The sequence below is a fragment of the Falco punctatus genome (assembly GCF_963210335.1).
Source record: "Falco punctatus genome assembly, chromosome: 6".
Classification (NCBI taxonomy): Eukaryota; Metazoa; Chordata; class Aves; order Falconiformes; family Falconidae; genus Falco; species Falco punctatus.
This window is the reverse complement of record NC_137585.1, coordinates 4,653,235-4,680,452: the sequence shown is the minus strand read 5'-3', so window position 1 is coordinate 4,680,452 and position 27,218 is coordinate 4,653,235. Positions and strand designations below refer to the sequence as shown.

Sequence of the window (27,218 nt, the reverse complement as noted above, 5' to 3'; positions counted from 1 at the left end):
TCAATTCAAGCAGAAGGGTTTGAGGAGGCTGCAAGAAAGAACTCATCACATACCTTGCAAGGAGAAGAGGGACAGGAAGAATCCCAGCACCCAGATACTGTGCAGCCAGTAGGTCCTCATGCTTCTCTCTCACTCGCTCCGTTTCCTCTGCCTTTTTTTTCCGTCTCTTCGCTTCTCTCTCCCACAATTTATCTTCCCCCCCCCCCCCTTCTCTCCTCTCACAGAAAATGGGATTCGTGTCTCCCTTCAGTCCCCCTGGGTGCTGCTGTACCAGCTCTGACAATCCAGTCACAGCCAAAGCTGACCTGCGGTGGCCAGATTCCCAAATAACCTCACACTCGCCCCTTCGAGTGCTGGAGGAAGGGGGGGGCCAGGTTGGATGCTCGCCGTAGCCTGCGCTGGCTGTAAACACAGAGAATCTCTCTGTCTCTCTCCTGCAGCTCCAACTAAATGCGACTGTACTTAAACAAGCAATGCCTTATAGGACAGCGTTCAGAGCAGAAAGGATCCCACCTCTGCCACCTAGTGTTGCAAGCCAGATCATTTATTTTATTTTTATATATATAAATATATGTATGTTATGCTATAGAAATATGGTTCCCTCATTCCTCTGCAAATGTATCTCTTGGATCACAGGTCTGAGCCGCGCTGGGCTCAGGAGTCCCCAAGGCTCCAGCTCCAGCTGACACGGGGAGGTTATTCAGCGAAGGAATATTCCTCATCGCCACCACGGGAAACGCAGCAGGGCAGGTTTGGTTTCTCAGCAGAGTTCTGCTTGGCAAATTCTGAAGCAAGGGTCTCTCTGATGCTGGTGTCACTGCTGGGCAGTATACAGGGGCCAGACGGAGATTTGGACACGTTGATTGTAATTACAGGGCTGCCAAGGCCTCCAGGAAAAATAGCAGGCATCAGGCTGCATTAATCTTTGCTGGACCTTCCATGACTTCTGTGCAATTTCAGAGGGACCAGAAGGAATCTTTCTGTGTAGGAAATCCAGCTTGCAAAGCCACTGTTTGCTTACAGAAGCCTTCTCATATTGCCCCTCTCCTTTCAGATACAGGTTCCTCCTACCATACGTAGCATGAACTTTTTTTTCCCAAAGAGTAATTAGCTCCTGCAGCTCTATTGCCCCCTAAAATCATGGCCTCCGGTGAGAGGAACAGCAGTAATGAAGTACTACTTAACATTCACACAGGGCTTTTCATCAGTCACTCTCCAGGCATTTCACAAAAGGGTGCCCTTTCACAGCTGGGCCATGGAAGCACTGCGACTGTGCATCTTTTGAGAGGCTGGTCCCTGGGATGCAGCGTGACAGCCCAGGTGGGCAGCCCACCCAGACCGGTGGCCCCTCTTCAGGCCACATTGCCCCCCTCACTGCAGTCACCACGGCAGCCCAGGAGGATGCCACTGCTAAGGGATACTGATCTCCAGTTTACTCATCATGGATGCGGGATGCATGCACGTGTAGGAAAGGTGTGTAGGATTCTCATCAATAATGCTGCTGCTCCAGAAGTATTTATTTGTCTGCTGTAGAGCAAGCTGTTCTGAGAACAGAATGCACCAAACCCGCCTCGCTGTGGGTTCTTCTCTGCTGCCTCCAAAATCCCCATCACCCTGCTGTAACGAAAGCCAGATCCCATCATATCCCCTGTGACATTCCCTGTAGGAAAAAGAAACAGCATGCTGTGGCTAGCCTGGAAACACGTGCTTGTTTCCTAGTGGACCAAAATGCATGCTGCAATGCAATACAAAGCGCAGTCATCATTTGGCCTGGCTGGCCGCTGCTGGGTACCACCTGTGCTATCCATGTGTTTTCCCCTGCGGAGTGAGTGGGGCATTACCTCATCACCAGTTTTTAAGAGACATACAGGAAGAAGTTACTTTTCAGCCTTCCACCCTCTTTTAAATGTGGTTGAAATTGGTTGTGCTGAAAAATTATTGGGAGGAAGAACATATGGACAAACAGATACACATGTACTATCAGCTAAGCTTCATTTCCCAAGGAAATCAAACTAAAAATATTAGAGTGGATTAAACTCCACTGACTCCAGTCAACTGGAGGAGCATCCTTCTTTTTTATGGTTTCCCTTTTAAATGGTTTTTATCCTCTGATACTGTGTTGGATTTGGGTGGCAAGTTTTTGGTAGCAGGGGTGGCTTCTGTGAGAAGCTGCTAGAATCATCCCCCATGTCCGATGGAGCCAGTGCCAGCCGGCTCCAAGAAGGACCCACCACCGGCCAAGGCTGAGCCCATCAGCGATGCTGGTAGCACCTCTGGGATAACGGGTTTAAGAAAGGGGGAAAGCTGCTGTGCAACGGCAATTGCAGCCAGAGAGAGGAGCAGGAACACTTGGGAGGAACAGCCCTGCAGCCCCCAGGCCAGGGCAGGAGGGGCTGGGGGGGCTCCAGGCACCACAGTAGAGGTTCCCCCCACAGCCTGTGGGGAGCCTCCAGCAGGCAGGCTGTGCCCCCAGCCCACGGAGCCCCTGGGGGGGCAGGCTGTGCCCCCAGCCCACGGAGCCCACGGGGAGCAGATCCCCCCCCCGCAGCCCAGGCAGGGCCCTCCCGGGGCAGGGGGTGCCCACAGGGGGCTGTGACCCCCGGGCGGCAGCGCTGGGGCAGCTCCTGGCAGGGCCTGTGGCCCCACGGGGATGAGGCCAGGCTGAGGACCCTGCGGGGACCCCCTGGGCCTGAGGGGCTGCACACGTGGGGGGGACCCACACTAGGGCAGGAGAAAGTGTGAGGACCCCCCGCCCCCCCCCATGGGGGAACAGCGGCAGGGACAGCTGTGATGGACTGACCCCAGCCCCAGCCCCGTCCCCTGCACTGGGGAGCGGAGAGACATCGGGAGTGGGGCTGGGCCCGGGAAGAAGGGAGGGGTGGGGGGAAGGTGTTTTAACAATTAATTTTATTTCTCATTACCCTACTCTGATTTGACTGGTAATAAATTCAACTAATTTCCCCATGTCGAGCCTGTTCTGCCCGTGACGGCAGTCGGCGGCTGGTATCTCCCTGCCCTTACCCCGACCCACCAGCCTTGCGCTGTATTTTCTCCCCCCGCCCAGCTGAGGAGGGCAGCGATGGAGCGGCTTTGGTGGGCACCCGGCACCCAGCCAGGGTCAGCCCCCCCTATAGCAACAGAGCGTGGTCTGAAAGAGTGCACAGGTGAAAATGAACTTGCCACTCAATATGCATTTGGAAGTCAGCGTGCCAAAATCAAGTAGTGCCAATCACTTTGCGGGCTTGGAGTGGGAGATGGTTTTTGATTTTTATTGCAGGCAGGAATCCCCACCAAGGTCTAGCACAGGTTCAGGGACTAGATAGGCCAGCACCTTGATACCATACCATCTCTATACATTTGTGACTTTTATGACTGCCCATATGCTTGACATCCCTCCTTTCATTCATCCTATACATTCATCATCCATTACCCAACATCTATATCTGATACATTATACAGCGTTATAAACATTCATACTCTTTCACAAATCTCCTCACCCCCATACATGGTGCCAAAGCTCATCTGCTATCCATCCCAACATCCCAGCTACCCACAGTCACGTGCATAACCTCATCCCTCACCTACCTTACACATAATCCTACAGGGCCTCACAAACTTAACACTTTCATCAGATCATTATGCAACTGTTCAAAGTCTACTTTGCCTACAGACTTCTGCTCACAACCCTACGCACGATCTCATAATATACAGCTCTCAACTGCATGGCCATCTCACAAGTTGGATATGAATTGCCCAAGACCTGTTGGGTCTGGTCCTCTTTGGAGTCTTTGAGCATTTATGGAATAGAAATTGTATTAAAATAACAATAATAAATAATAATAGAATTAGATCTCTGCGCCATAAATTGCCTGGGGATAAAACTTGTGTGAGATGATATGTGTGAGATGATGGGAAACCCAGTACTGTTCCCCTCCAGAATGGGCGGTGGTAGTTACAAGTCCAGACAGAAGATGCAAAGGGAGAAGCACTCTCTCAGGTAGCAGAATCTTACACTCCTTTGGAGCCAGCATGACTGGAAGGAGAAACAGCTATTTCTTACTACTGATTTGACATACTTCTAACCTTCAAAAACATTCAAGGCTGGATTTTGGCTCCCTTGCTCGTGCTGAGTCATACCAACGGGGTTACTTGGGACATTAGGCTACTAAATATGAGCAGGAGTATCAGATTCTGTGGGCTGAAATTCTCTGGGATTGGTCTCCAGCCAAAGGTGAGTCCATTTTTCATGTGGCCAAATCCTTCAGCTACTTACCTACTGTGAGGGCAAAAGCAGAAGCAAGAGTTACACCCAACTTCCACTAATCCCCCCAGACATTTTTTAAAAAAAAACCACCAACCCCCTCCAACAAAACAAAAGCAAACAAGCAAAACCCAAAACACACAGTAGTCCTTGTTCTTCAGTCCTTTCTTTTTAAATTACTGCAGTTCTTCCACATACCCCAGTAATCAGATGAACCATAGAAATATCAGCTATTGAAGAGCACATCTACAATCCTATATTTAACAAAAAAACACCAACGGTTGGATTCTGACAGAGTTCTGAATGATTGAAAGCTGACTACTTTTAATGCATAGTAAAAGTATTTCATTAAGGCTGAGTGGATGCATTTAGATGCACTGTGCATGGATGCTTGTCCATTTTTTAATAAATAAATGTGCTTTGTGCTATTAACTGTTTAAGCACTCACACTTTCATTTCTGTTTCATCTTCACTTTAGTCACTTCACGCAATATCAATATTAACTTGATTGTGCAGCACACATAATATTTTCTCTTCCAAGTTTTTATACTGAACCTACCATAAAATACTTTTCAAGCAGGCATGTTAAAGTTGGAAGAACTTTTTAACTTTTCCATTACAGATTTTTTTCAAATTACTGTTATTTAACTGTGCAAATGTCATGTTGCATTAGCAAAAGGCTTAGTGGTTTTTTACTTTAATAGAAATAGTATTGAAAACACAGTTGGCCACGCAAATTCTGCAAGGTTTACGTCAGGGAATAAGTGGTCTTGAAATTTAAAGCTGAGAGCTTTAAAGTGAGCAGGAGATAAAAGCCATAGATTACCCAGGAGTGTCTTTTTCTAGATGTTTTAGTGTCCTGTCCTGCATGTCTGTCTCTGACATATGTGTATTACTACTTGTTTTATTGAGTGTTGTATCTGTGGGTTTCATGGCATGTCTTTAGGACTAGTGCATCTATGAAAAATAGCGCATTTTAGTGTGATTTAGAAGAGTGTTGTAGCATGTGCTGCATGTGATCTTGCAAAAGGGAGTGGAAGGAGACGTTCTCTCAGCAAGAAATACTCATTTGTCATGTGGTTCTGTGAAACCCACCGCTATCCAAGGTCAAGGACTGCACAGTGTCCAGAAATGTAAGTTCTTGTAGAAGGGATGCACAGTGCATCAAGACCATGATAAATAGCCTCACACCTGATTAGGCTCCTTTATGTAGACTGAGAAAACAACATTCGTGCTTCTCGTTTGCCTTCAGCCTGCTGTTCAAGAGAAGCCACTCCTGCTTCAACCACGCTTCCCACCTGCCGTTTCCCTTCTGCCACTTCATTCTTCTCACCTGTGTCCCCCCCTTTTGCCTGCCTCAGCTTCTCTGCCCCTCCACCTTCCACCTTTTTTCCTCTCTACTGCCTCGCTGTAAAACCCACCAAAGATGGCAGCGTCTTTTTGAGGCTTCTTCAAGAGAAGGATTTTCCACCAGGGTTTCTACAAGACCCCAAGCTGAAAGTAGCTTTTCCGAAGACATAAATGCCAGACCAGCAACTGAAGAAGTAGCATGTGGCTATAGAGCAATTCTGTAAGATAAAAATCCACAGAAATAGCCTGCCAATGAGATAGCAGCACTCTCGAGGAGCGGTGGAAGGAGGGAAGAGATGGAAAGAATCCTCATTTAGTTCAGCAACCGTGCGATGACGCAGTGGGGACTGAACCGAGAACCCTTGGAGATGAATGTGTTGCATGAACTGGTACAGCACGTACGACTGAGAGAGTTTCTCCAGCATTAGCTATAGCAGACCCACATCCTGTACAAGTTGGGTCACATAAAAGGGTATCTCACAAAAAGCGTTTGCCAGCAGCACACACACACACACTGACATTGTCGCATAGTTAGAATATAAAATAAATGGCATAGCAGACGCTATCAGCACGTCTACCATGCTGTATCCATAGTGCCAACTCCTTCTCCAAGGGGAGCTTCACCCAGGCCATGCTGAGAAAGCCTGAAACACAGGCATGCAGAACCCAGCCTCTGGGGAAACACACACACAAAGTTCTGCAGAAAGGGCCTCCACTCTTTGAACATTTGCAATATTTTGTTGGAAATCTGCGAGTGCGAAAGACAACAAGAAAGAGAAAATTGGCTAGCACCCAAAGAAAAAAAAAATTGGCAGATAATTTTTTTGAGCTGTCATGATTTCTGTGGGAGAAAGACTCAGCTCTTTCAAGCTGGGAAAAAAAAAATAATAATTCTGATCAGCTCTTACGAACAGCAGGGAATTCACAATCCAGAGGGAGAGGTGTTTACACCGCAAAACCGTCACCACATTCAGCATTAACTGGCCTCTGTAGAAGTACAACTATCCCTCAGCGCTACAGAGCACCTTTCCAGGCAGCATTTTTGAAGCCTCCAGTTCTTTAAATCTCTACCAGAGCTTGGCAGCACAGACCTTTCCCACCTCCCCCTGGGTTTCAGGGCTCGTTCCCTTGGGCAGCACTCTGTGGTCTGACCTCTGGAGCAAGGAGAAACAGCACGGACAGTAGAATCTGACCGACGGTAAAAGCCTTGTTGCAGCCTACTAGTTTGTGTTGCAACTGCACTCTACCAAAGACATTTCCTTGAAATAGCACCCAGCTCCCCTGGCACGTACCTTGCTCTGCCCAGAAGCAGCCTTTTATCCCAGCTGTTGCTTTTCAGGTCTTCAGTCACAGATGAGGGCCTTGTGCTTCCCTCCATTAACCCCCCGTGCCCGCTGGGCACATGCTGCTCCACGCTGCAGCCCAGCTTCCTGACCCGTGGTCCCAACCAGTCGAACATTGTGCTCCCCAGTGGTACTTCCACCTTTAGGCTAAGGCTTGTTGGCTTTGCTGGATATACTGGGGGTTGACTTTAGAGATAGGGCTGCCATATGCCCAGGCTGCCCTGTATGTGTCCTCTGTCCTTTAGGCAGAGCGGGAAAGGGACGTATGGCCAATTGCCCGCTATACCTGGCCGACTGAGCTCCTGCCAATCTGCCTGACACTAAGAAGTCTCCCCGAAATGACTGTCCAGTCTGTACTTATCACCCAAATGAGACGTGGGTGGCAAATGATATCAGTCTCACTGCAATGGGAGCTGACCTGCATGTACGTGGACATCCTGACATTTCCTGAACAGAAACACAGAAAAGCAGCAAGTTTTTTATGCTACAGATGTTTTTTTATGCTGGGGCGTCCATACTTTAGCAGTCTGGAAGGCAGCCGGAGCTTGAGATGTGTGAGCATTCCCATTGCAAGAGCCTCCTTGCAGTGGTTCACAGCATCCTGAAATTATGAACTCCCAGGCTGCTGTTTTTCAGACCTAGTCTCTTACCCAAGGATGGATTTTTATGATTTTGTTTTTATTTTTGAAAGCTTGAGCGAGCCAGGGTTTGGCTGTTTAAGATACTTGGGACTGGGGGAGTGCTTTATGATTAGTGGAAGAAACAATTTGTGCCTTTTTTTAACAGTTCCAGTGCAGAAACTACTGTGGATGGAAAGCTGAAAGGCAAATAATGTGAGGCAAGATTTGTAGGAAGAGGTAGTATCTTTTATTAAACTAAAGAATATAGCTGAAAGACCAAAACAAAACAGACTTTCCAGGCATATGGGCTTGCACGCCCAAAAGTTATCCAGACTTGTAACTATGTGATGTCAAATAACTGATAGTGCTTCTCCCTACAAGTCTGCCCTCAGTTATGTCTTTAGCCCATCCCAGAAACAATATCACTGCATCTTGGAAGGGAAGTCGAGCCTATGGTGGTGAGGACAACATTACCCAGAGGAGTGGAAAATATGCATATTTGGTTGCATTGAGTTGGTCTTCATTTGGCCAAATCACAGGTCCTGAAAAGTACGACTTGATTTGCACGGCATGAAAATGCTTGGAGTTCAATGCTGTGCAGAGAGGAGTCTGCGTGTAGGCAGGGCTCCACACATTTCTACACAACACTGAAGATCTGCTCCCAAGTGCAATAAAAGCAGCTGAAAGACTCTCACCAGACTCAGTGGCCCCTGATCCAGGTCCTCTCAACAGGAAAGTCACTAAGGTGGCCCCTTCCCTTACTTGCTCTGCACTGAGCGTACGTGTACCTTCGCCTGCCGCTGTGTATCGGTTGTGCTGCAGGGGTGATACAGAGCCCTCACTGAGACCCAAGCCTGTTGTGCTGGATGCTCTGCACAAGGATGGTGAGGAATTATCTCAAGCCATTGACACCAGGTGCCAAGACAGACAAACACAGCACACTGACCAGAGGACAGCCTACAGCCCACCTACTATTTGAAAACAGTAAGACCGTGATACAATTCCAGACTCACGGAATGACAAACACGAGGAGGCAGCTTTAACTTCGGCACTACCCGATTTCTTCCGGCCTTTGCAATGTTAACAGTGTCTGCCACTAGCTTCTTTTTCAAAGCAGGATTTCTCTCCCGTAGCTACTTTATCAGACAGAGGATGATCAGGAGGTTAAAAACCACATTATTAGCATTAATGACTATTATTATTTATACCCTTATACAAGCTGCACAGGTACAGAAGAAGAGACAGTCCATTTCCCCAAAGAGCTCACAAATCATATTTATGATAAGGAATCACAGACCATGTATCAATAGTAGGAGAGGAGAATAAGGAAGGAGGACAACTGTATTAAACAAACCTCTTCTGCAGCTTGGGCAAGATACCGTCTCCTGGGGCCTGCATCCTCAGCCAGAAAATATAAATACAGGGGGGTTCTCCACACCACCACTTTCCACCATACCAAGGAGTTCTGTGGTTCTCTTTGCTCTCCCCTCTTCACAGCAACATATTAATCCATGGCCCAAACCCCATGCCAATAATACACAAGTGGCAGCATCCAGAATGACAGAAATAACCAGGTTTTGTACAGTTCTGTCCACCTGTAGTTCAAGAGCTCATTGCACTACTATTTTACAAATAGGGAAACTGAGGCACGTGATGGTGCGATAGCTTTCCCTAAGATAACCTACTTTCATATGCACAAAGAGCCCTAAAATAGATCCTTAAAGTGGGCTTCTTCCAGAGTGATTTCATTTATTCTCCAAGCAGTGTCCTCTACCAGTAGCACTTAATTGCCAAGAGAACAGCATCCCTGCTACAGTTTTTCCCACCAACAGCAAAGCCAAGAAACATTGTGCCTAATTAGACCAGCAGATGTTTCTATTATAGGTAACCTCAGAGGTTAGCATCTTGGAGAGGGAGGGCAATCCAGTGTAAATGCAACTTCCACTGACTCTGAAAACTTGATTTTACTACAATATTGCTGGGCCCAAGCATTCAAACAGTGTTACATCTGATGTGGAAATTCCATGAGGTCCTAGAAATTCTGCAATGTAGATTCCAAGTCCTTTCTCTGTCACAAGCTTCACAGGTCAGTTTAGATATTAGAGGAGCTCGGGTCAAGCTTTATTTTCTCATTAAATGGGGAAGAAAGAGCACACTACTAAGAGTATCCTGAAAAACCACCAGTATTTTGATAGTAAGGAATTTGAAAGTATGTAAAAATACATTTAATCTGTACGTACAACTTTTCCCCCTCGGTGGAATAGTTCATTTCAATGTGTGCTCTGAAGAGGTTATGCCTTGCAAGTATCTTGTGAAACAGAGACTGCTGCATGGCATCCCCGGTGGATCTCGGGGCAAATGTAAGACTGAACAGTGACTCCATATCCGAATCTGGTGCCCGATTCCACCTCCACAACAGCTTCACTTCAGAAATCAATGAAGCAGAACATGGCGTATTTGGGGGCTGTAGGGGAAGCAAGTGTCTTGTACTTGACACTTAAAATACAAAAAGCTAAAAGGACCGTCCTTCAACTTAAACAGAAGAGGTTTGCTACTAAAGGCAGAAGGTGTCCATGGTTGGCATGATGTCATCAGTGGTCACAATCGTAAGAAGGTCATAGCAGAGATATTCACAATTAGCTAATAAATTTATTAAATACTCTTAGGCTCTGTTTAGATAGGCTGAAGTTACCCCAAGGTTGAACTTCTCTATGGTGCAGACTGCAAGCTTATAAATGCAAGCTCAGGTGTTGACCAGGCACATATTTTAGAGTCCCCAGCACTCTGTTTGCCTGAACACGCTTGGTGAGTCACTGGGTCAACAAGCATGTTTATGCAAGCATCCAGCTGGCTCTCTGAATGGCAGCCACAGGGACAGGATGCAGATGTGGTCTATAGGCTTTTGTCTCCAGACCAGTTTCATAACACAGGCATAACTTCATAGTTTAACTTGTGAATCTCTGCTGTTCCCAGAATGTTAGCTTCCTGCTCCTAATAACAAGCACATTCTTTATCAGGCTATTGTCAGAAAAGTAGTCCTGGAAATTGCATCGCGCTGGACCTTACTTCAGTATCAATTTAGCTTAGCTTGAATTAAAAAAGAGAAAAGACTGCTCTGGGTTACATCAGGAACTGTATTAGAGACTCTTTTTGCTCCTTCTCAGATGATTTTCTTTTGCTAGTCTTTTTTTTTACTTGAATTAGGAAGTCTGACCCTTCATAGGTAGCTCCTGGATGGAGTTATGCAGTTAGCGTATACCTCTGTCAATGAAAAGTTGTGTTGTTTTTCACAGAGAAGATCCAGGCTAGGACTGTAACCAATATAATAGAGATTTTAATAGAAGTGCTCAGAACAAATGAACCTTATAAGGTTTCCCTGGCCCTCCAAGAGCCTAGGCTGCACACACAGACTTTGCAGCCCAACATCAGCATATGAGGGATTCTATGTCCCAGAATAAGCACTAATGTGTGTCTTACGGCATCTTTCCTACACTACCAGGTACAGGTCAAGGGAAACTGATCCTCTACCACTACAAAAAAGAATATTCAGAAGGTATGGTCAGCCTTTCTTCTGCCCTCTGCACTGAGCAGCTTGGTTTGGTTCTGTGTTCACAGGTACCTTGGCAAAGGCAGCAGTACATAGGCCCTTATTCCGTGGCTTTCTCCTTTACATTTTGCTGGGGTGTTATCTGAAAATAGTCTTGCAGAGGAAGGCAAGGAAAAGAGGCCATCTGCAGCTTCAGCTGTCAGGCTGGTGAAGACAGGGGCAGGGACAGTGTAGATTTAGATGACAGCTGCCCAGACAAATGGCAGGTGAGTAGGAAACTTGGTGATAAAAAATTGTACAATGGAAATAGAAAAAGAAAAAAAAAAGAAAAAAAAAAAAGAAACAGTGCATAACTTCAAAAGAAAAGGAAAGGGATCTGAGTAACCAGCTCCAGCGCTCCTTCATGTTGGGATTTACCTTAGGTCTCTAAGGTTGGGCTTCAAATGGATTCTGAGCCTAGAGAGGACTTCCACCTTTCCTTCCCTCTGTTTTCTTTCTAGGGGTTATGAGCAGAAACCTCCCTGGCGTCTTTCCAGTGATGACTGCGGGGCTTTGATCTGGGATTTCCCCATGCTGCTCTACCTGTCCCAGCTGAATGAGTAGTGTCTCTGGTCCCACAGAGACCTGGTGGCTCCGATCACCTTGGTTTGGTTCACCTGATCATCCAGTTCCCAGGGTGCTAGATCCCCCATGGAAGTCAGTCTCACTTGCTTTGGGTGACAGAGAACTCCCAGCTTACGGGCGGCTCCTTTCTTGTCTGAACTCTGTGAAACCAAGTGGTAGGAACAGGATTAGACTCATTCAGAAATGCTGTCAGGAGCAAGCCCATGACCTTGCACCCCGGTGAGTAGTGATCTTACACAGTGAGATGTGTTGATTAATTGTAGATGGTCAAAGTCACTTGTAAACTATTTATCACAGTCATCATTAGATGTCATAAGGGACCTGTAAGAGGCCTGATTAAGAGGGGTCGCTCCCATTTTTCTTAAGCTTTCATCATGCCCTAGTGCCAGCAAGGACCCATGGCTGGTTTAACCTTTTATTTACTAAGGCTAAAATAAATGGCCAAACTCAAGATCTAGGCCCAGGGAAATAGAGCAGCTTGCCCGTGGTTATTGCCAGAGTCAGCATTGGAACCCATGTCATCTGAGCCCTGGTAGCAAGGGCACTCTTGGTGCCTGCTGTCCTCATGAGACAAGCCCTCAAAATGAGGATAAAGTCCTTGTGCCAGTGACCCAACAATCAAATGAGTAACAAAGGGGCACCCGCACATCTGCTTTGTCACTCTTGACTTCTGGATGCGGCCACTTGTGCATTATTGGCACAGGCTTTGGGCCATAGAATAGCATGGTGCTGGCAAGAGTGGAGGACAGAGAAAAACACAGACAGAACCCCACTGAGCTCTCTTACAAACCCATCTATAGTTGGCTGCTGTAGGAGTCGTGACTCCCAGGAGTCATAAAAACCACAGCTTCTTGCTAGGACAAATGAAAACACTTTATCAGGTCAGGACTCCAAGTGCTAGGGCATGACTGCTATTGCCTTCTTGGTGTGGGGAACCATTCCCAGGGATTGGCTCGGAAAGGTGCAAAGTGATTTCTCTAGACATTTGCTGAACTAGTGCCTCCACCTGTGCCATGGTTTAACCCCAGCCAGCACCCAAGCCCCATGCAGCTGCCTGCTCAGTCCCCCCACCCAGAGGGGTGGGGAGGAGGATCGGAAAGGAATGTAAAACTCGAGGGTTGAGATAAGAACAGCTTAGTAATTTAAACTGAATTAAAAGGAAAGAACAAGAGCAACAATAACAATAATAAAAATAACAATAATAATAACAACGATCATAATGGAAAGGTGGAGGAAAAGGACAAAATCCAAAGGAAAAGGGAGAATGGAAAATAAGGGATGCACAGTACAAGTGCTCACCACCCACTGACTGATGCCCAGCCAGTCCCCAAGCAATGATCCCCCTCAGCTAACCCCCCAAGTTTCTATACCAAGCATGACATCCCACGGTGTGGTCAATACCTCTTTGGCTGGTTCAGGTCACCTGCCCTGGCTGTATCCCTTCCCAGTGTCCTGTGCCCCCCCAGCCCTCTGGCTGGCAGGGCCCAAGAAACTGAAAAATCCTTGACTTAGTATAAACATCACCCAGCAACAACTAAACCCATCAGTGCGATGATCAACATTGTTCTCCCATCATAGCCAAAACACAGCACCGTACTGGCTACTAAGAAGTTAACTCAATCCCAGCTGAAACCAGGACAACTTGCAACTGGGATGGCTTGAAGCTGTTGAGCTTGCACCTCGCACCCTTCATTCTCCACAAAGGCAACAAAATCAGAGAGGGCTGCTGGTTGAATTCTCTTTTTTTTTTTTTTTTTTTTTATCTAAAAGTGCTCTAAATGGCCTCTGTGTCTTCACTGGGCTGGTTAAATGAAAGGCTTGAACTGTTTTTTAGAATAAACTATCCTAACCGTTCCCTGGGACTCCCTGCATCAAGTTCCTTCTCATGGACACCTGACTAATGATGCCACAGCTTGCAGTCACTTCTGCAGGAGTAAGGAATCCTTCCTCTTATGAATAGGATGTCCTCTAGAAGAGGAGGAATTCAGGGGCTGGCACCCATTGCAGTCCAGGAGCTGACAACTTGTTTGATATGCTTGTTTGACTTCTGCCTCGACTATGGCAAACAATAGTAAACAGACAAATATCTGTCTTATCCAGAAGTTGACTGACAGGGTGCTGTGCTGCAGTCAGTTGAGGAGAGCAAAAAATACCTATGTCATATCTTTGGGTGAGAGGTTTCTCCCTGCTCTCCCCTCCTCCCACAAAAAAAAAGAAAAAAACCCGGCATATTTATGGAAATCTGTAAACCTCTGTAAGATTTGGGCTTTTGTAAGGAAATCTGTAAAACTGAGGATTAAAAAGGAGGAAGGAATGAGAGAAGAGAAGATAAAGTAATTGTCTAATGTACGCCTTTAATGAACTAAAACGTATTCTCCCCACAAAGGGCTCATAAGGGAAAAAATAAGATTCTTCATATACACCTTCAATCTAACACTGAATTATCTGTGGCAATTGGACCCGCAGCCTCACATGAGAGGGTCTTATAAAGAGGAAAGGATATTGTAAGACTACTGTATGCAAACGCACCCAATTAATTCAAGAGCATCATTGTTATTTCATTTATATAGCACCATAGGGGTATGCAATGCTTTACAGACGATTAGGGGCTATAAAAGTTTAGAGAAAAGATGAAGCAGAATGCGAGGAGCTGGCAACCAACTGGAGTACGAGCCCTGACTAAAAGCTCTCACCATGGTGTTTATGGTTTATTTGTTTCTTGTGGTTGTTTGCGGTTCTTGTTTGTTGGTTTGTTTGTTTTTTTAAGGTTCAAGGAGTGTTTTTTGGCACTAATCCCTTTTACAGGGAGGGAAAGACCATTTAACATGTTTGTTGGGCCTGTTCCAAGGATACAAAGTTAGAAAACATATTCATTAAAACAGGTCTGAAGAAACAAAATACAAATACGCATGACAACGAGCAAGGAGATAAACTTGAGATAAACTGTAAGTCATTTCCTGAGAGTTCACAGAATGACAGGATGGTCAGGGTTGGAAGGGACCTCCGGAGGTTACCTAGCCCAACCTCCTGCTACACCAGGGTCACCTACAGCAGGTTACACAGGATCGCATCCAGGTGGGTTTTGAGTATCTCCAGAGCAGGAGGCCCCACAGCCTCTCTGGGCAGCCTGTTCCAGCACTCTGTCACCCTCAAGGTAAATCAGTTTTTCCTCATATTCAGATGGAACCTCCTGTGTGGCAGTTTGTGCCCGCTGCCCCTTGTCCTGTCATGGGCACCACTGAGAAGAGCCTGGTCCCATCCTCTTCACACCTGCCCCTAAGGTATCTGTGCATTGGTAAGGTCCCCTCTCGGTCTTCTCTTCCCCAGGCCAAAGAGCCCCAGCTCCCTCAGCCTTTCCTCACAAGGGAGATGCTCCAGTCCCCTCACCATCTTCACAGCCTCTGCTGGACTCTCTCCAGGAGTTCCCAGTCTCTCTGGACCTGGGGAGCCCAGCACTGGACACAGCGCTCCAGCTGCAGCCTCACCAGGGCAGAGCAGAGGGCAGGATCACCTCCCTCGACCTGTCACACCCCTCCTAACGCACCCCAGGACACCACTGCCCTTGGCCACCAGGGCACACTGCTGGCCCATGGGCAACCTGCTGCCCACCAGCACTGCCAGGTCGTTCCCACAGAGCTGCCTCCCAGCAGGTCAGCCCCAGCCCATACCGGTGCGTGGGGGTGTTCCTCCCAAGGTGCAGGACCCTGCACTTGCTTGTGTTGAACTTCATTTGGTTCCTCTCCACCCAACCCTCCAGCCTGGCCAGGTCTCACTGAAGGCAGCGCAGCCTCCTGGGGTACCAGCCACTCCTCCCAGGCTGGTATCAGCAGCAAACTTGCTGAGGGTGCGCTCAGTCCCTTCATCTGGGTCATTAAGTTGAACAGGACTGGACCCAGTACTGACCCCAGGGGAACGCCAGTAGCTACAGCCCCCCAGCTGGACTGCACACCACTGGCTGCCGCCCCCTCAGCTCTGCCATTCAGCCAGTTCTCAGCCCACCCCACTGTCCACCCAACTAACACACTGCCTGGGCTTACCTGTGAAGGTGGTATGGGAAACAGTGTCAAAAGCCTTGCTGAAGTCATAGTAGACAACATCCACCACCCTCCCCTCATCTACCCAGCCAGTCATTCCATCATAGAAGGCTATCGGGTTGGTCAGGCATGATTCCCCCTTGGTGAATCCATGCTGTCTACTCCTGATAACCCTCTTTCCTCCACATGCTTCCAAGATAACCTCCAGGACGAGCAGTTCCATCACCTTTCTAGGGATGGAGGTGAGGTTGACCAGCCTTCCTGGGTCCTCCTTCTTGCCCTGTTTTGAAGACTGGAGTGGCACTGACTTTCCCCCAGTCCTCAGGCACCTCTCCTGTTCTCCATGACCTTTCAGAGATGATGGAGAGTGGCTCAGCAATGACATCTGCCAGCTCCCTCAGCATTTGGGGGTACGTCCCATCGGGGGTCATGTAATGGGCTTCAGTAAATTAGTGGAGTTGATGAGACTGCATATGCCCAGAAATGACTGGCTGAGGCTCCAATTAGATGAGTGTTGAGATCCCAGGTTAAGACAAAGCATGTCCTGTCACTTGCATCCTGCATTTGCAGCTCATGGGTACTCTGGGACCCTCAGCTGTTTTTTAGTTGACACGAGAGCAGCCAAGACCAGGGAAGCATCTTTCCACCAGCAAAAATACATGTGACTCAAAATTCCAGATAGAGATCTTATTGATGGGATCTAGACAGGCTTTTGTACTGCAGCACTAAAATATTTCAGGAACAGCTGGACCTTAAATCTACCCAGAAGCCATACAATAAGAACACAGCAGCTTTCTCAGGAAACATGTACGTTTCTCATAGCAGCATATGACACTGATGTTCTGTAAATGGCACTAAGCCAGGATTTTAGGGGTGAGTTTTACTCTATCGCTTGCAATCTCCAAGTAGGTAGATCTTTAAAGGTTTTTTGTTGCTCTTGGGTTTGTTGTTTGTTGTTGTTCTTTTTTTAAGACATGGGAAAGCTTTTTTATTTGTTTGGGTTTTTTTTAAACAGGAAATGTCTTTGACAAAATCTGTTAATTTTTCATCTTCCCTTTAATGTTTTCCATCTACCACTTGCATCAAAATGGTCACTAAGATTTTTTTTTTTAAAAAGTAAAAACTAAAATGTACTGAAAGCCTCTTTTTGTTAACTAGGAAAATCTACATCAATAAGCATTTTTGTTAAAAATCTGGACTGAAAAATGGTACTTCTTTTTTTGGTAGGGTAGAGAAGGGTAAATGGGTCCTTCGCCCACACTTCAAAGCAATTTTGGCTTTCAAAGGTTCAGAATTCTGTGCTCAGCCCCTGCTTTTTCCATCAGCTCTGCAGTAATACCTGAAATGTTTTTTACATTATTTCCCAAGAAGATATGCATTTTATTGCCATTGTCCAGCAGCTACCACCAGTGATGATGGGTCACCTAAAGCTTAGAGACTAGTATTAGCACATTTTACAAGACAGCCTCTGAACTGAAGTTTGCTGTGGTAAAAAAAAATAAAAAAAATCCTACTAGTATCTCTGACCTTCAGGCAACTATCCTCTAAACCAGTTTTATTTATAGAAAATTATGCATGGATCATCTCTATCATTCTGTTGAGATGCTAATGCCTGTTTAAACCTATCTTATACTACTACAGTTTATGGCTTGTTCCTGTACAATATAAAGTACCTTTCTACTGATTTTGCTGCGTCTATGCTAAGGCAAGTTATACTGCGGTAACTATTCCAATATGCTGTAGGACAGATTGAAAGATTTCTGGTTGAAGCTACTGGTAAAGCCATTAATTTTGTGGGGGAAGGGAAAGGAATTGAGAAAATGCTACTTTTTTTTTTTTTTTTTTTGCTTGCACAGTACTTTTGTGTGCGCGTGTGTGTTTGCGTTATTCAAATACTAAAAAATCAACAGCAGCAAACACCCTGCCTAATCTTTTCCCAGCCTTCCTTTAAACAATGGTAAACACTGTCCTTCAGTAGCCCACACAGTCAAATATACAGCTAAATCAGCTTTTCATTCCCCTGGCCAGGATCCACGAAGAGGGCTGCTGAGCACCACCCTCTGCAGAAGCCATGTGCCCCGCTTGCAAGGAGCAACATCTTCGGTTGCCTCTGTACTGATGGCAGCAGCCTCCTGTGAATCGCCACATTTGGAGTGACCTGCAGCACTCCGAAATTTCCTGCTCCGGAAAATTAATGGGCAGTAGCTTAACTGTTTCTAGCCTAGGCTACAAATACCTGTTTGCTCTTCCCAGCTTGGCCCAAAGCACCAAATATGTGATGTTGTCCACAGAGTTATTTAATCCTATGTCCTTGCTTTCAGGCAGTTCTTCAGCTGAGTCATGAACCTAACCTGGGACTTTCCTTCTGACAGACACAGGCTGTAGCTTTGCTGTTCTCCACAAAGAGCATCTAGAAACTCCATCCCGAGTTTCCTTGGAAACAATGTATGATCAGCATAATGCTCCATGGCACTTGACCATTCATCTCCATGGTGGTTATAAAAATCCCATCAGAAAAAGCCTTCAAGCTTTCTCACCCCATTAAAAAAAGAATCCAGACACCAATCCTTTGATTCAACAGTAAAACAAACAATAAAATTCTTCATTAGACTAATTGGGCCAATACTGTTAAAAACATGATGGGCCTAAGTCTAAATTCTAGCTCCAAACCCAGGAAGATTAAAAGTGAGGCAATATTCATTGGGTCTGTGGGGCTTGTCTACTTGGTAATTGCTATCAATTATAAAAAAGTGGGTTTCAACTGTTTCAGTTTTGTAGCGCTTAAAAGTTTCCTACAGGTTTCACAATGGAGGTGTGGACCCTAGTAGAGTGAGCCTAAGCTTCCTGAAATCAGCTTTTCTTAATAACTTTTCCTGGGCTCGCTTGGATCCGCACAGTGCAGGTTGGAGAACATAGTAGTATTTTTCCACAGGGGAATTCTGGGACAGCTCATGAATAAATTGGATTTGCCCACCAACTACAGCCCCTACTGTGACTAAGGCTATTTTTCTCTTCCTTAACCTCTTGGGTCAGGCATGGAGAAAATACGTGTAACAAAGCCATTAGACAAAACAGTGAGTCTTGGAAAGATGTGATTTTTTTCCTCATCTTTTGTTTGTCATTAACAGTCTTCTCAGTAACTACCATTATGGCAACACTGGGCCACGTGACAGAAGGTAATGAAAACAAAGAGGAGAGGGGAAAGTTATTGCACTAGAACAAACTCTGTTATATTGCAGATTATATTACAAGTGAAAGGCACATGACTGCATTGCCTAAGACTGTGGTGATGCTATGGGAGCTTTTCTCAGTCCTAAGCTGTTCATTAGCATGGAGAGATTTTGATTTAATAACTGTGATCAAAATCCCACTGAATACGCTGGTCATTATGTACCCAAACTGAAGATGCTCACCAAGGTTTATGATCTTTGAGTAAATTTAAGTATTCATTAAAAGGATCAGCTAGTATATCAGTTACATAAGGAAAGCATCCAAATGATACTGTTGTCTGAAAAAGCCCTGACCTTTCAGAGAGCAGTTGGTATTGCTGTGCCAGGGAAAATAGCAGCTAAAGATGTTAAGGAGAATCTGAGTGTAAAACATTAAGTAGTGACCATGCTTAATGAGTAATAAGGTAAATCATTATAAGAGACACCTCATTCTGCTCAAAAGGCTCCTATAAACACAAGGGTAACATCAAAAGATATGTGAACATCATGGCTTCGTCTTTTTGAATAAATAACAGTGTCAGGAAACATTCCCAGGCACTTGAACCTCATAACCCATATTTTTGAACTGCTAGAGCAATTCCTGGCATGGTTTGGACTCAGCCCAAGTAGCATTCCCCTAAACAATTCTTGGCCACAGAGTGGGAACAGACAGGGACCAGGGACTGTTCCCAGTTGGCAAATTGGATGTAGCTTCCTGTTTCAGAGGTTAAGAAAGCTTAATGCTATGGAAATTGGCTATTTATGCCAGCTGGGGCTCGGCACCAGAGAGAGGTCATGGCATATATAAGATTACTAGCTCTACAGTGAGTGCTTGGCAAATTTCCTAGAGCCAGATTCTTAGAAGAATCATGGCAAATGGGGCAGGAAAGGAACTTAAGAGATCATCTTCTTGGGTCCACCTCCTGTAACAGGAACTTTTTATATTATATAGATTTTATGCTGCAATAGTTGACATGAGTTCTGGTGAAAATGCAACAGAGCTGGACAAATGGGGTAAAGATGTGTTAACGAACAGAGTGACAAGCCCACAGGTTCCTCAGAATTCATAACAAGATCCAAGGCCTCCGTTGCCGCTCAAGGCCTTTATTAAGTGCTTCCAAAGCAAATGCAAATTGACCAGACGTAGGCTTGCAATAGTGGCATATGGACAAAAGAGGAACTCTAGGGCACTGTCAAAGTAAGAGCGATGTTCAAAGGGCTTATGGTACCTAACTGTGTGGAATATGGAGGAGCTCCTCCCCTTGGACATTGTGTCCAACTGGACTGAAGTGAAGTCAAGGGCACTGTGAGCCAGGTTTCCAGAGGAACTTGGCATCCAGTTATGCTTCAAAATAAGCAGGTAATTCTTTTAAAGATGCTGATCACTATTCGAATTTTAACCTTAAATAAGAGCTGCTTGATACTGACTGGGCACATCTGAGGAGATGCCCTAAGCTGAAGAAGCCAAGCGTTTGAAAAAGCTTCAATGTGTTTGCCAGATCTAATATTTACAAGTTTTACATAGCAGGGTCTTCTATATATTAGCACTAAAAGATATTCCAGTGCAATTTAAATGAAAGTTACCACTAGGAATAACCTGTGATGTCAACACATGTGAGACTGATACTGTCATTCTTTTTATGATGACTGATGACAATTACCTGTTGTTTATGTATCAAAGAGGCTTTGTGCAAGAGGAAACTCACTATGCTGCCCAGGAAGCACTGAAGATGGAGTAACAAAATAAAACCTTTACACATGAGACCTTATGCTCAGAATGGATACAACAGTATGGGCCAGACACTCTCTTCCTACTTCCAAAGCAAGACATCTCATAGCAACAGAGAAAGTTGCAGAAACAAGGTCCTTGTCAGCACTCTGTCTGAATAATATCACAGACTTATTGGCTGGCATAATACTGGTGACTGGTTTTCCTGCCTGCCATGGCACACGTGGGACAGTTTACCCTAAATAAAAGGAGTAAGAGTATTCAGTCTATGCCAGGCTTGGCATCCTAACAAATGCACAATTAGCAATGGAAAGCTGTAAAGAGCCACTTTTACATTAGCCATGTTTCTTGGGGCAAAGGTAATTGCTCTAGTGATGTTAAACCTTTCTTTCAGTGCTCCTATAGACAGAGCATTGATGAGGTCTGTCTCATGTGTCGGATCCAAGTTGTAATTCCCAAAAGGTTGCAACAAGCTCTTTAAGAGGGATTATGTGACACTCATCTTCAAGTAGTTGGGATGAAATCAATGGCTGGAATCCATCTTTAGTATCCTAACACTGAGTACTGAAAGTCCAACTCTGGATATGGCTAATTAGGCCCATTTCTAGCTACAAGGAGGTGAAAACTAAGGTTCATCAATCAATATAAAGTTATTAAGAATATGCAATTCTAGTAGTTAAACTGTGGGCTAAAATTAATTCCAAGGCAGCTCTATTGATAAGCATCATTCAAAGAGAGATCCTCCCGCGGATGGCTGCCAAGTGGAGCTTGGGTGATTTCGTGTGCTGCTCCATGTGCATAATGCAAGATTGAATGGGACAAACCCAACATTTTCTAGCGAGACAAATATTTCTTTCAGAATTAAACAACAAATACCTCCTACCACAAACCTGCTGAAGATTCAGTGCACTTCCAGGTTATTAGCCTTTTTATGCCACCTGGAAGCCATCCAGTAAGTGGCCACAGAAAACTCCATTGAGAAATACTGGAGACAGAAACGGCTGCTCTAAACTAAGTGGATGAAGAAAACCATTACAACATCCTGTTGTTTAGAAGACTTCAGAAGATTTCAGTTTCTACAGCACCAGCGTCACTTGAAAGAACACCTAATCCAGAATGACCCAAGTATGCTCAAGTGTTACTTGCAAGACTTGACTGAAGAAAACACCTTCAGCTAAAACTGGTTAAGGTCAACTAGTTCCTCGAGTGTGGATGGCAAGCCAAAGAGTTGCTGTACCAAGCTGGCAGTCACTTCAGCCCAACAAGACCTTAACCCAGAGAAGAACCACAATCCTTCCCCACTGTTCCTTGCTCTTAAAAGAGGCTAGACACGCTACGAGATCCAGCACGCACGGGCACAAGGTAAACCTCCTTTAAAACGAACAGAAGCTGCACACTATCACAAGAGGGAAAGGCCATTTCAGGCTCTCTGGGACAGCTTTCTTGTTCAGTGTAGACACATTTAATTAAACTGGAAACCAAAAGAGAGGCCTGACTTTGTAGGCAGGATAACAGCAAAGACTTCAAAGCAAAGGCATTATGTTCTCCATTGTGCAAGATACAAGGGGAGGAAAAAAACATTCTTTCACTCTATCAAACATAATAAAAGACCAAGTTAAGAAGCAGAAAAAAAAATATGCCTGGTTAATTTAAGGGGAAATCAGAAAAGAAAAAATACAAGGGTCTGCCTGGTTCTCAGAGCGTCATCAGTCTTGCTGATGTTAGATGGTGCACTGGATACTCAACATCTCTGAAATTGAGATCCAAAAACTGAATGGGGCTGTATTGTTCCTTCTCACTACTTTAGAAGGGCCATATTGAATCTCAATTTGCAATTACAGTGCAGTTGGTTCAAGGGGTCACAGGGAACAACACTATGGGCGCACCCTGGGTTGCATAAATTCTCATGGGCGTGTTGTACTAAGCAGCAAATGCATTTAGGGATTACAAGGTTATCTGTGAGTCTTGTTGCCATTTTTTTCCCCCTCTCTTTAATCTGTCTGCCAGAAGGACAGCAACATTAATAAAGAGGTCTCTGACCATTTCCTTCACTGGGAGAGTCAGGGCTGAGGCAAGATCACATCAGGACCCTGCAGCACTGTCGGGAGGTTGGGTCAGGCTGGTACGGGCAGAGGGAACACAGATCTGGGAATACATGGAACTGACAAGATGTTTTAGAAGTGTCTCTGTGTGTTCATCCATAATTCTGTTTCTCCACTCGATCCAACTGGTAGGTCCAGGCAGACACACAATAGCAGTGTGTCTTCCTGGACTCAGCGATCTTAAGGGTCTTTTCCAATCTAAATGATTGATTCTATGAGTCTACCCTGCCTGTGGGTGCAAATGTCATATGTCAGTGAATGCAAAAATTGGGAAAAACACCCAACAAACCCCTTTACTCAAAAGTAAAGAAGGTTTTGTGAGGAATTAGTAGTCATTGTAACCCTGAGGAGCTGATACTCCACCTTCCCTGTGCTGAATTTCTAAGGTGCCCAGACAAACCTGTTTTATATGGAAGGACTTGTCTCAACTGATAGAAACGAGGAGGGGGTGGACGGGGACGGACACAGTGCTCTGTTCTTTTCAGTACCCAGCTCCAAAACAACACAACAGCCTGTCCTTTCAATTTTTTTTCCTGAATTGTGGAGTGATCAAATGGTCCTTCAATTACAGTTCAGTCAACTTCCTATACAATATCCTTGTTTTGAGTAGAATTTTAAGAGTGGAAGATGTAAAAAAAAAAAAAAAAAAAAAAAAAAAAGAGAAGGGAAGAGGTAAAGAGATTCTGACAAGGGATGATTGATGCTGTGTGTGCTTTATCTTTCACAGCTTATGTAATATATATATGAGAAATAGTTAGTTTGATAGTTAAAGAAACTAAATGCCTGTCGAGGATAAAATACATCAGGGACACAGAACAATTCTTCATCTGGTTTGGCTATCATTCACTTTCCAGCCTACTGGCTGTCTACCAGGGGAATTCATAATAGATCAGAGGCAACAATCCTCTCTCCTCAGCCCCCACCATTGCTTCCCTCCTTCCCCATTTCCCCCTTCCCTCCTGCTGCCACCATCTTCCCCATCTCATCACGCCAGCTCCATGCACGGGGCTGTGTAAGAGGAATGTGCAAAAGCAACAAACCTCTGGAGAATGTGGCATGGCTGCTAGGAATGGGGATGAAGGAGAAGAGGCTGGTCCATGCCGTAAGCCCAAGGTGCTGCACCGTCCTCGTGCTCTGCTTGCAGCCCCTCGCAGGCTGCTTTGCAGGGAGCAGCAGGGGGAATGGGGGAGGCAGAAACAGAGCCTCTCTGGAGACTCGAGAAGAAGCGTCAGGGATTCACAGCAAAGATCAGGCCCAAGAAATGCAACTGAAATCTCTGAACGAACACTTTCCACCCAGCACAGCCCCTTCCCCTAAATGTTGTATTTTCCCTCTCAGTATCTCACCTCCCCATCACTGTGGGGAGACACACTGCTGCTGTCAGGACAAGGATGGGCCCAAGGAGGATCCCAAACCCCTTGACACAGAAACCCCACCATAGCCTCTTGTAAAACCATGTGTTCAAAACAAAGTCAAAATTAATCATTTCAGGTTGGCCTGTATATATAGTGCCTGATGCATAATTTCCTCAGTTCCTTAGGAATTTCCCAGACTTAATTTGTAGGAGTGGATACCTGCAGTGAACATTGTTGGGGGGTTTATGTGTTGGGTTTTTTTCCCCCTCTTCAATTCATTTGCAAGAATTTAACTACTGTTTTGAGAGGCACAGCAAGGAAACAGAGGGAAAGTTGGTACTTTGCAACTTCTTCCAGGAAAGCTCTATGGTCTCAAATGGGAAGCAAGAACATGAAATTTGGCAGGATAATGGGCTTCATTCCAGCAATATGCCATTGATACAGACAAGAAGAATACAGATAAATTTACCATGCCAGGAGCCTCTGAAATGAAACTCCACAGGTTGCACATGAAGCATCATGTTAGATCTAGCGGCGATATACTTTGAAGGTTTCGCCTGCACTGAGACTGCTCAGTACAAACACTGCTGTTCTCCTTGGGTTCCCAACAGACAGACAGTTCTGGTTTCTTCGGTGAAGAGCAGGGACACCTGTACACTGAATAATCAGCTGCCAGATCCAGGCAGCAGCAGGAGAGTGTATCAATAGATGAGACACAATGAATCAGTAGGTGACAAAAAGCACAGATTTGTTCTAAGATAACTTATGGGGATGGTTGCAAGAAAAAGGTCTGAGATCTAGAGTCGGCGAAGAAGCTCAGCTTGTGTGTAGCAAGTGCTGGGATACAGGGGCTGCGATCAGCATGGAGGAAGTGTGTGAGACTGGAGGCTGGACGGGGGAAAACAAATGAGGAATAAATAGTCAGGAGAGAGAAATGGAAATAGTTGGCAAGAGAATAGGTACAAAGTAAGGAGATGGGCACAAGGAGCAGAAAGCAAGGTTTAGTCCTGCTCACCAAGGAGTCTAGGACTTTTATGAGAAGTCCAGCAGTGACTTATGGGGAAAAGAGTCTGGCAGTGGTACAATGGAACAGCAGGTGAGGGAAAGACTGATGGGCAAAACAGGGTAGGGAAGGTAGAGCCACACAGGTCTTATTTAAGGAAAAGCTAATGTTGGAAGGATCTTCACTCACTGCAGGACACCTGTCTAAGAGCCTGGAGCAGCTCCCAAGAAACAGATGTCTCTGGTCAGAGTTAGCTAGAGGCTTGTATGGTTAAATTCCTGAACCCTGTGTATGCTGAGCCACAGAAGATGCTGTTAGACTGGTACAACTGAAGAGGAAAAGGTCTGTGAAGTGGTTAAAGCTCTGCTAAACAAACGTTCAGATAGCAACATCATGACATTTTAGTTTCTCTGGTGATTTAAGAGATAGCAAGACATTTGTTAACAAAGTGCTCGAAGTCACAATGTCAAACGCTCAGAAGTTAGGAATTGCCACTCTTCAACTGAGAAGATGCCGGTTTGACCCTGAAGTATGTGTGTGCATCAGAAGCCATGCGTGACTGGCAAACAATATACCAGGCAGAGCTGGTAGGGAACAGGCAGAAATCCCCAGAATTGCTGAAACTTGGGTCAGATCTCTGCCAGTTACAAGAAAATTAAAGGACAAACTGACCCCAGTGGCCAAGGAGGGATACAACAAAAATGAGGCCAATAGAGTGTCAGACTAAGCCCAACCATCTTATACAAGACATCTGGAGGATCAGGAGGAAAGCCAGACCACTGAAAGGGAACATGGGGAGGACAACCCGACCATCAGGACAGGGTGCTAGGAGGAAGGTGAGAGCTAGGATGTGAGGCAGGCCTGGAACAAGCAATGAAAAGGACAGTGGAGGCCCAAAGGCAAGGAGCAGTCTCTCAGGAGAGAGGGCAACTGGTGTCCTGATCACCACAAAGGGAAGGAGGAAATCCGGTAATGGAGTTTGCTATCGAGTTCCCACTTAGCAGGGTTTTCCTGTGGCGGTCCTCACAGGGGGAAATCTAAGCACACTACAAGTTTCACAGCCCTTCTACGAACTCAGAGCATACCCTTATCCCCACGTCACATGCAAGACACAGAGAAGCTCAAGAAGCGGCGGCAAAGATCTGGACGTAACAGCCACGTGCCCCTTCTTACTGTATACAGTCACAGTAGACAGCAACACTACCAGCCCACCCAGCCCTACTGCAGTGTTAAAGCATGTGCTCCGTCAGCCTGGCACCACGCTTTGCACTGCCTGCCCCACGGAAACAGCCTCCTTGTCTGCCTTGATTTCCCTCCCTCCCTCCCCCATAGAGACTCTCTGCACCATTGGAGGGGAAAGGCTGATACTTCAGCCCTCTGAAAGGTGTTCCCTTCACCAGAAAAAGCGCTGGAGCAGGCAGCAGATGCCACAAGATGTGTCAGTGGGGGTCCGGCACATTACAGGTGGGCGAGGAAGGGTGCCGTGAAGTGGCATCAAGAACCACAGCCAAAGGGGTGCTGTCTCCACTGAGGGATGAATTCACTGCAGAACAGACTTCAGCCCCACAGCGAGATCAAGAGGGATGGTGGGGATTTAGTGAGGGTAGAGCAAGACAGAGAACCCCCACCCTAACCTGCATCCCCCACTGACACCTAACATCATCGCTGTATGTTAGGATGTACCAGTATTTGGGGGCACATGTCAGCACTGTGGAAGAGTCAAGTGGCAGTGCCCGTTGCTAGTGAAAAGCCCCCCTTCACCTGCGGATTTTTTTGGCTATGTGGCACAAGAGAGCTCTATACACATTCAAACTGATAGTTTTAACCCATTTGAATGTACTGCGAAAAAAAAGTAATTAGCTAGGGAAACATGGCAAGAAGGGACTGCCCAATTCAACAGGGCAGCTTCTTAAAGGCACAGAGCTGGCACAAGTGGTCCAGGAGGACACTGTATATGGTTTTGGGCCACCCTTTTTCACCAGCTGGATCACACAGAAGCTGCAGTTTCACCTCACCACAGCATCCCACAGCCTCCCTTCCA

The 27,218-nt window shown here is 45.9% G+C and overlaps 1 protein-coding gene across 1 annotated transcript in view; it reads right to left on the bottom strand.

Annotated features, from left to right (window-relative positions):
- The window catches only part of LSAMP (limbic system associated membrane protein), a 1,038,741-nt gene extending 1,011,523 nt beyond the window's left edge, over positions 1 to 27,218 (bottom strand). The window contains exon 1 of the mRNA XM_080393375.1: positions 54 to 27,218. Within this exon, the coding sequence (XP_080249501.1) occupies positions 54 to 120 (67 nt within the window). The 5' untranslated portion in view covers positions 121 to 27,218. The remainder of the gene's footprint in view (positions 1 to 53) is intronic.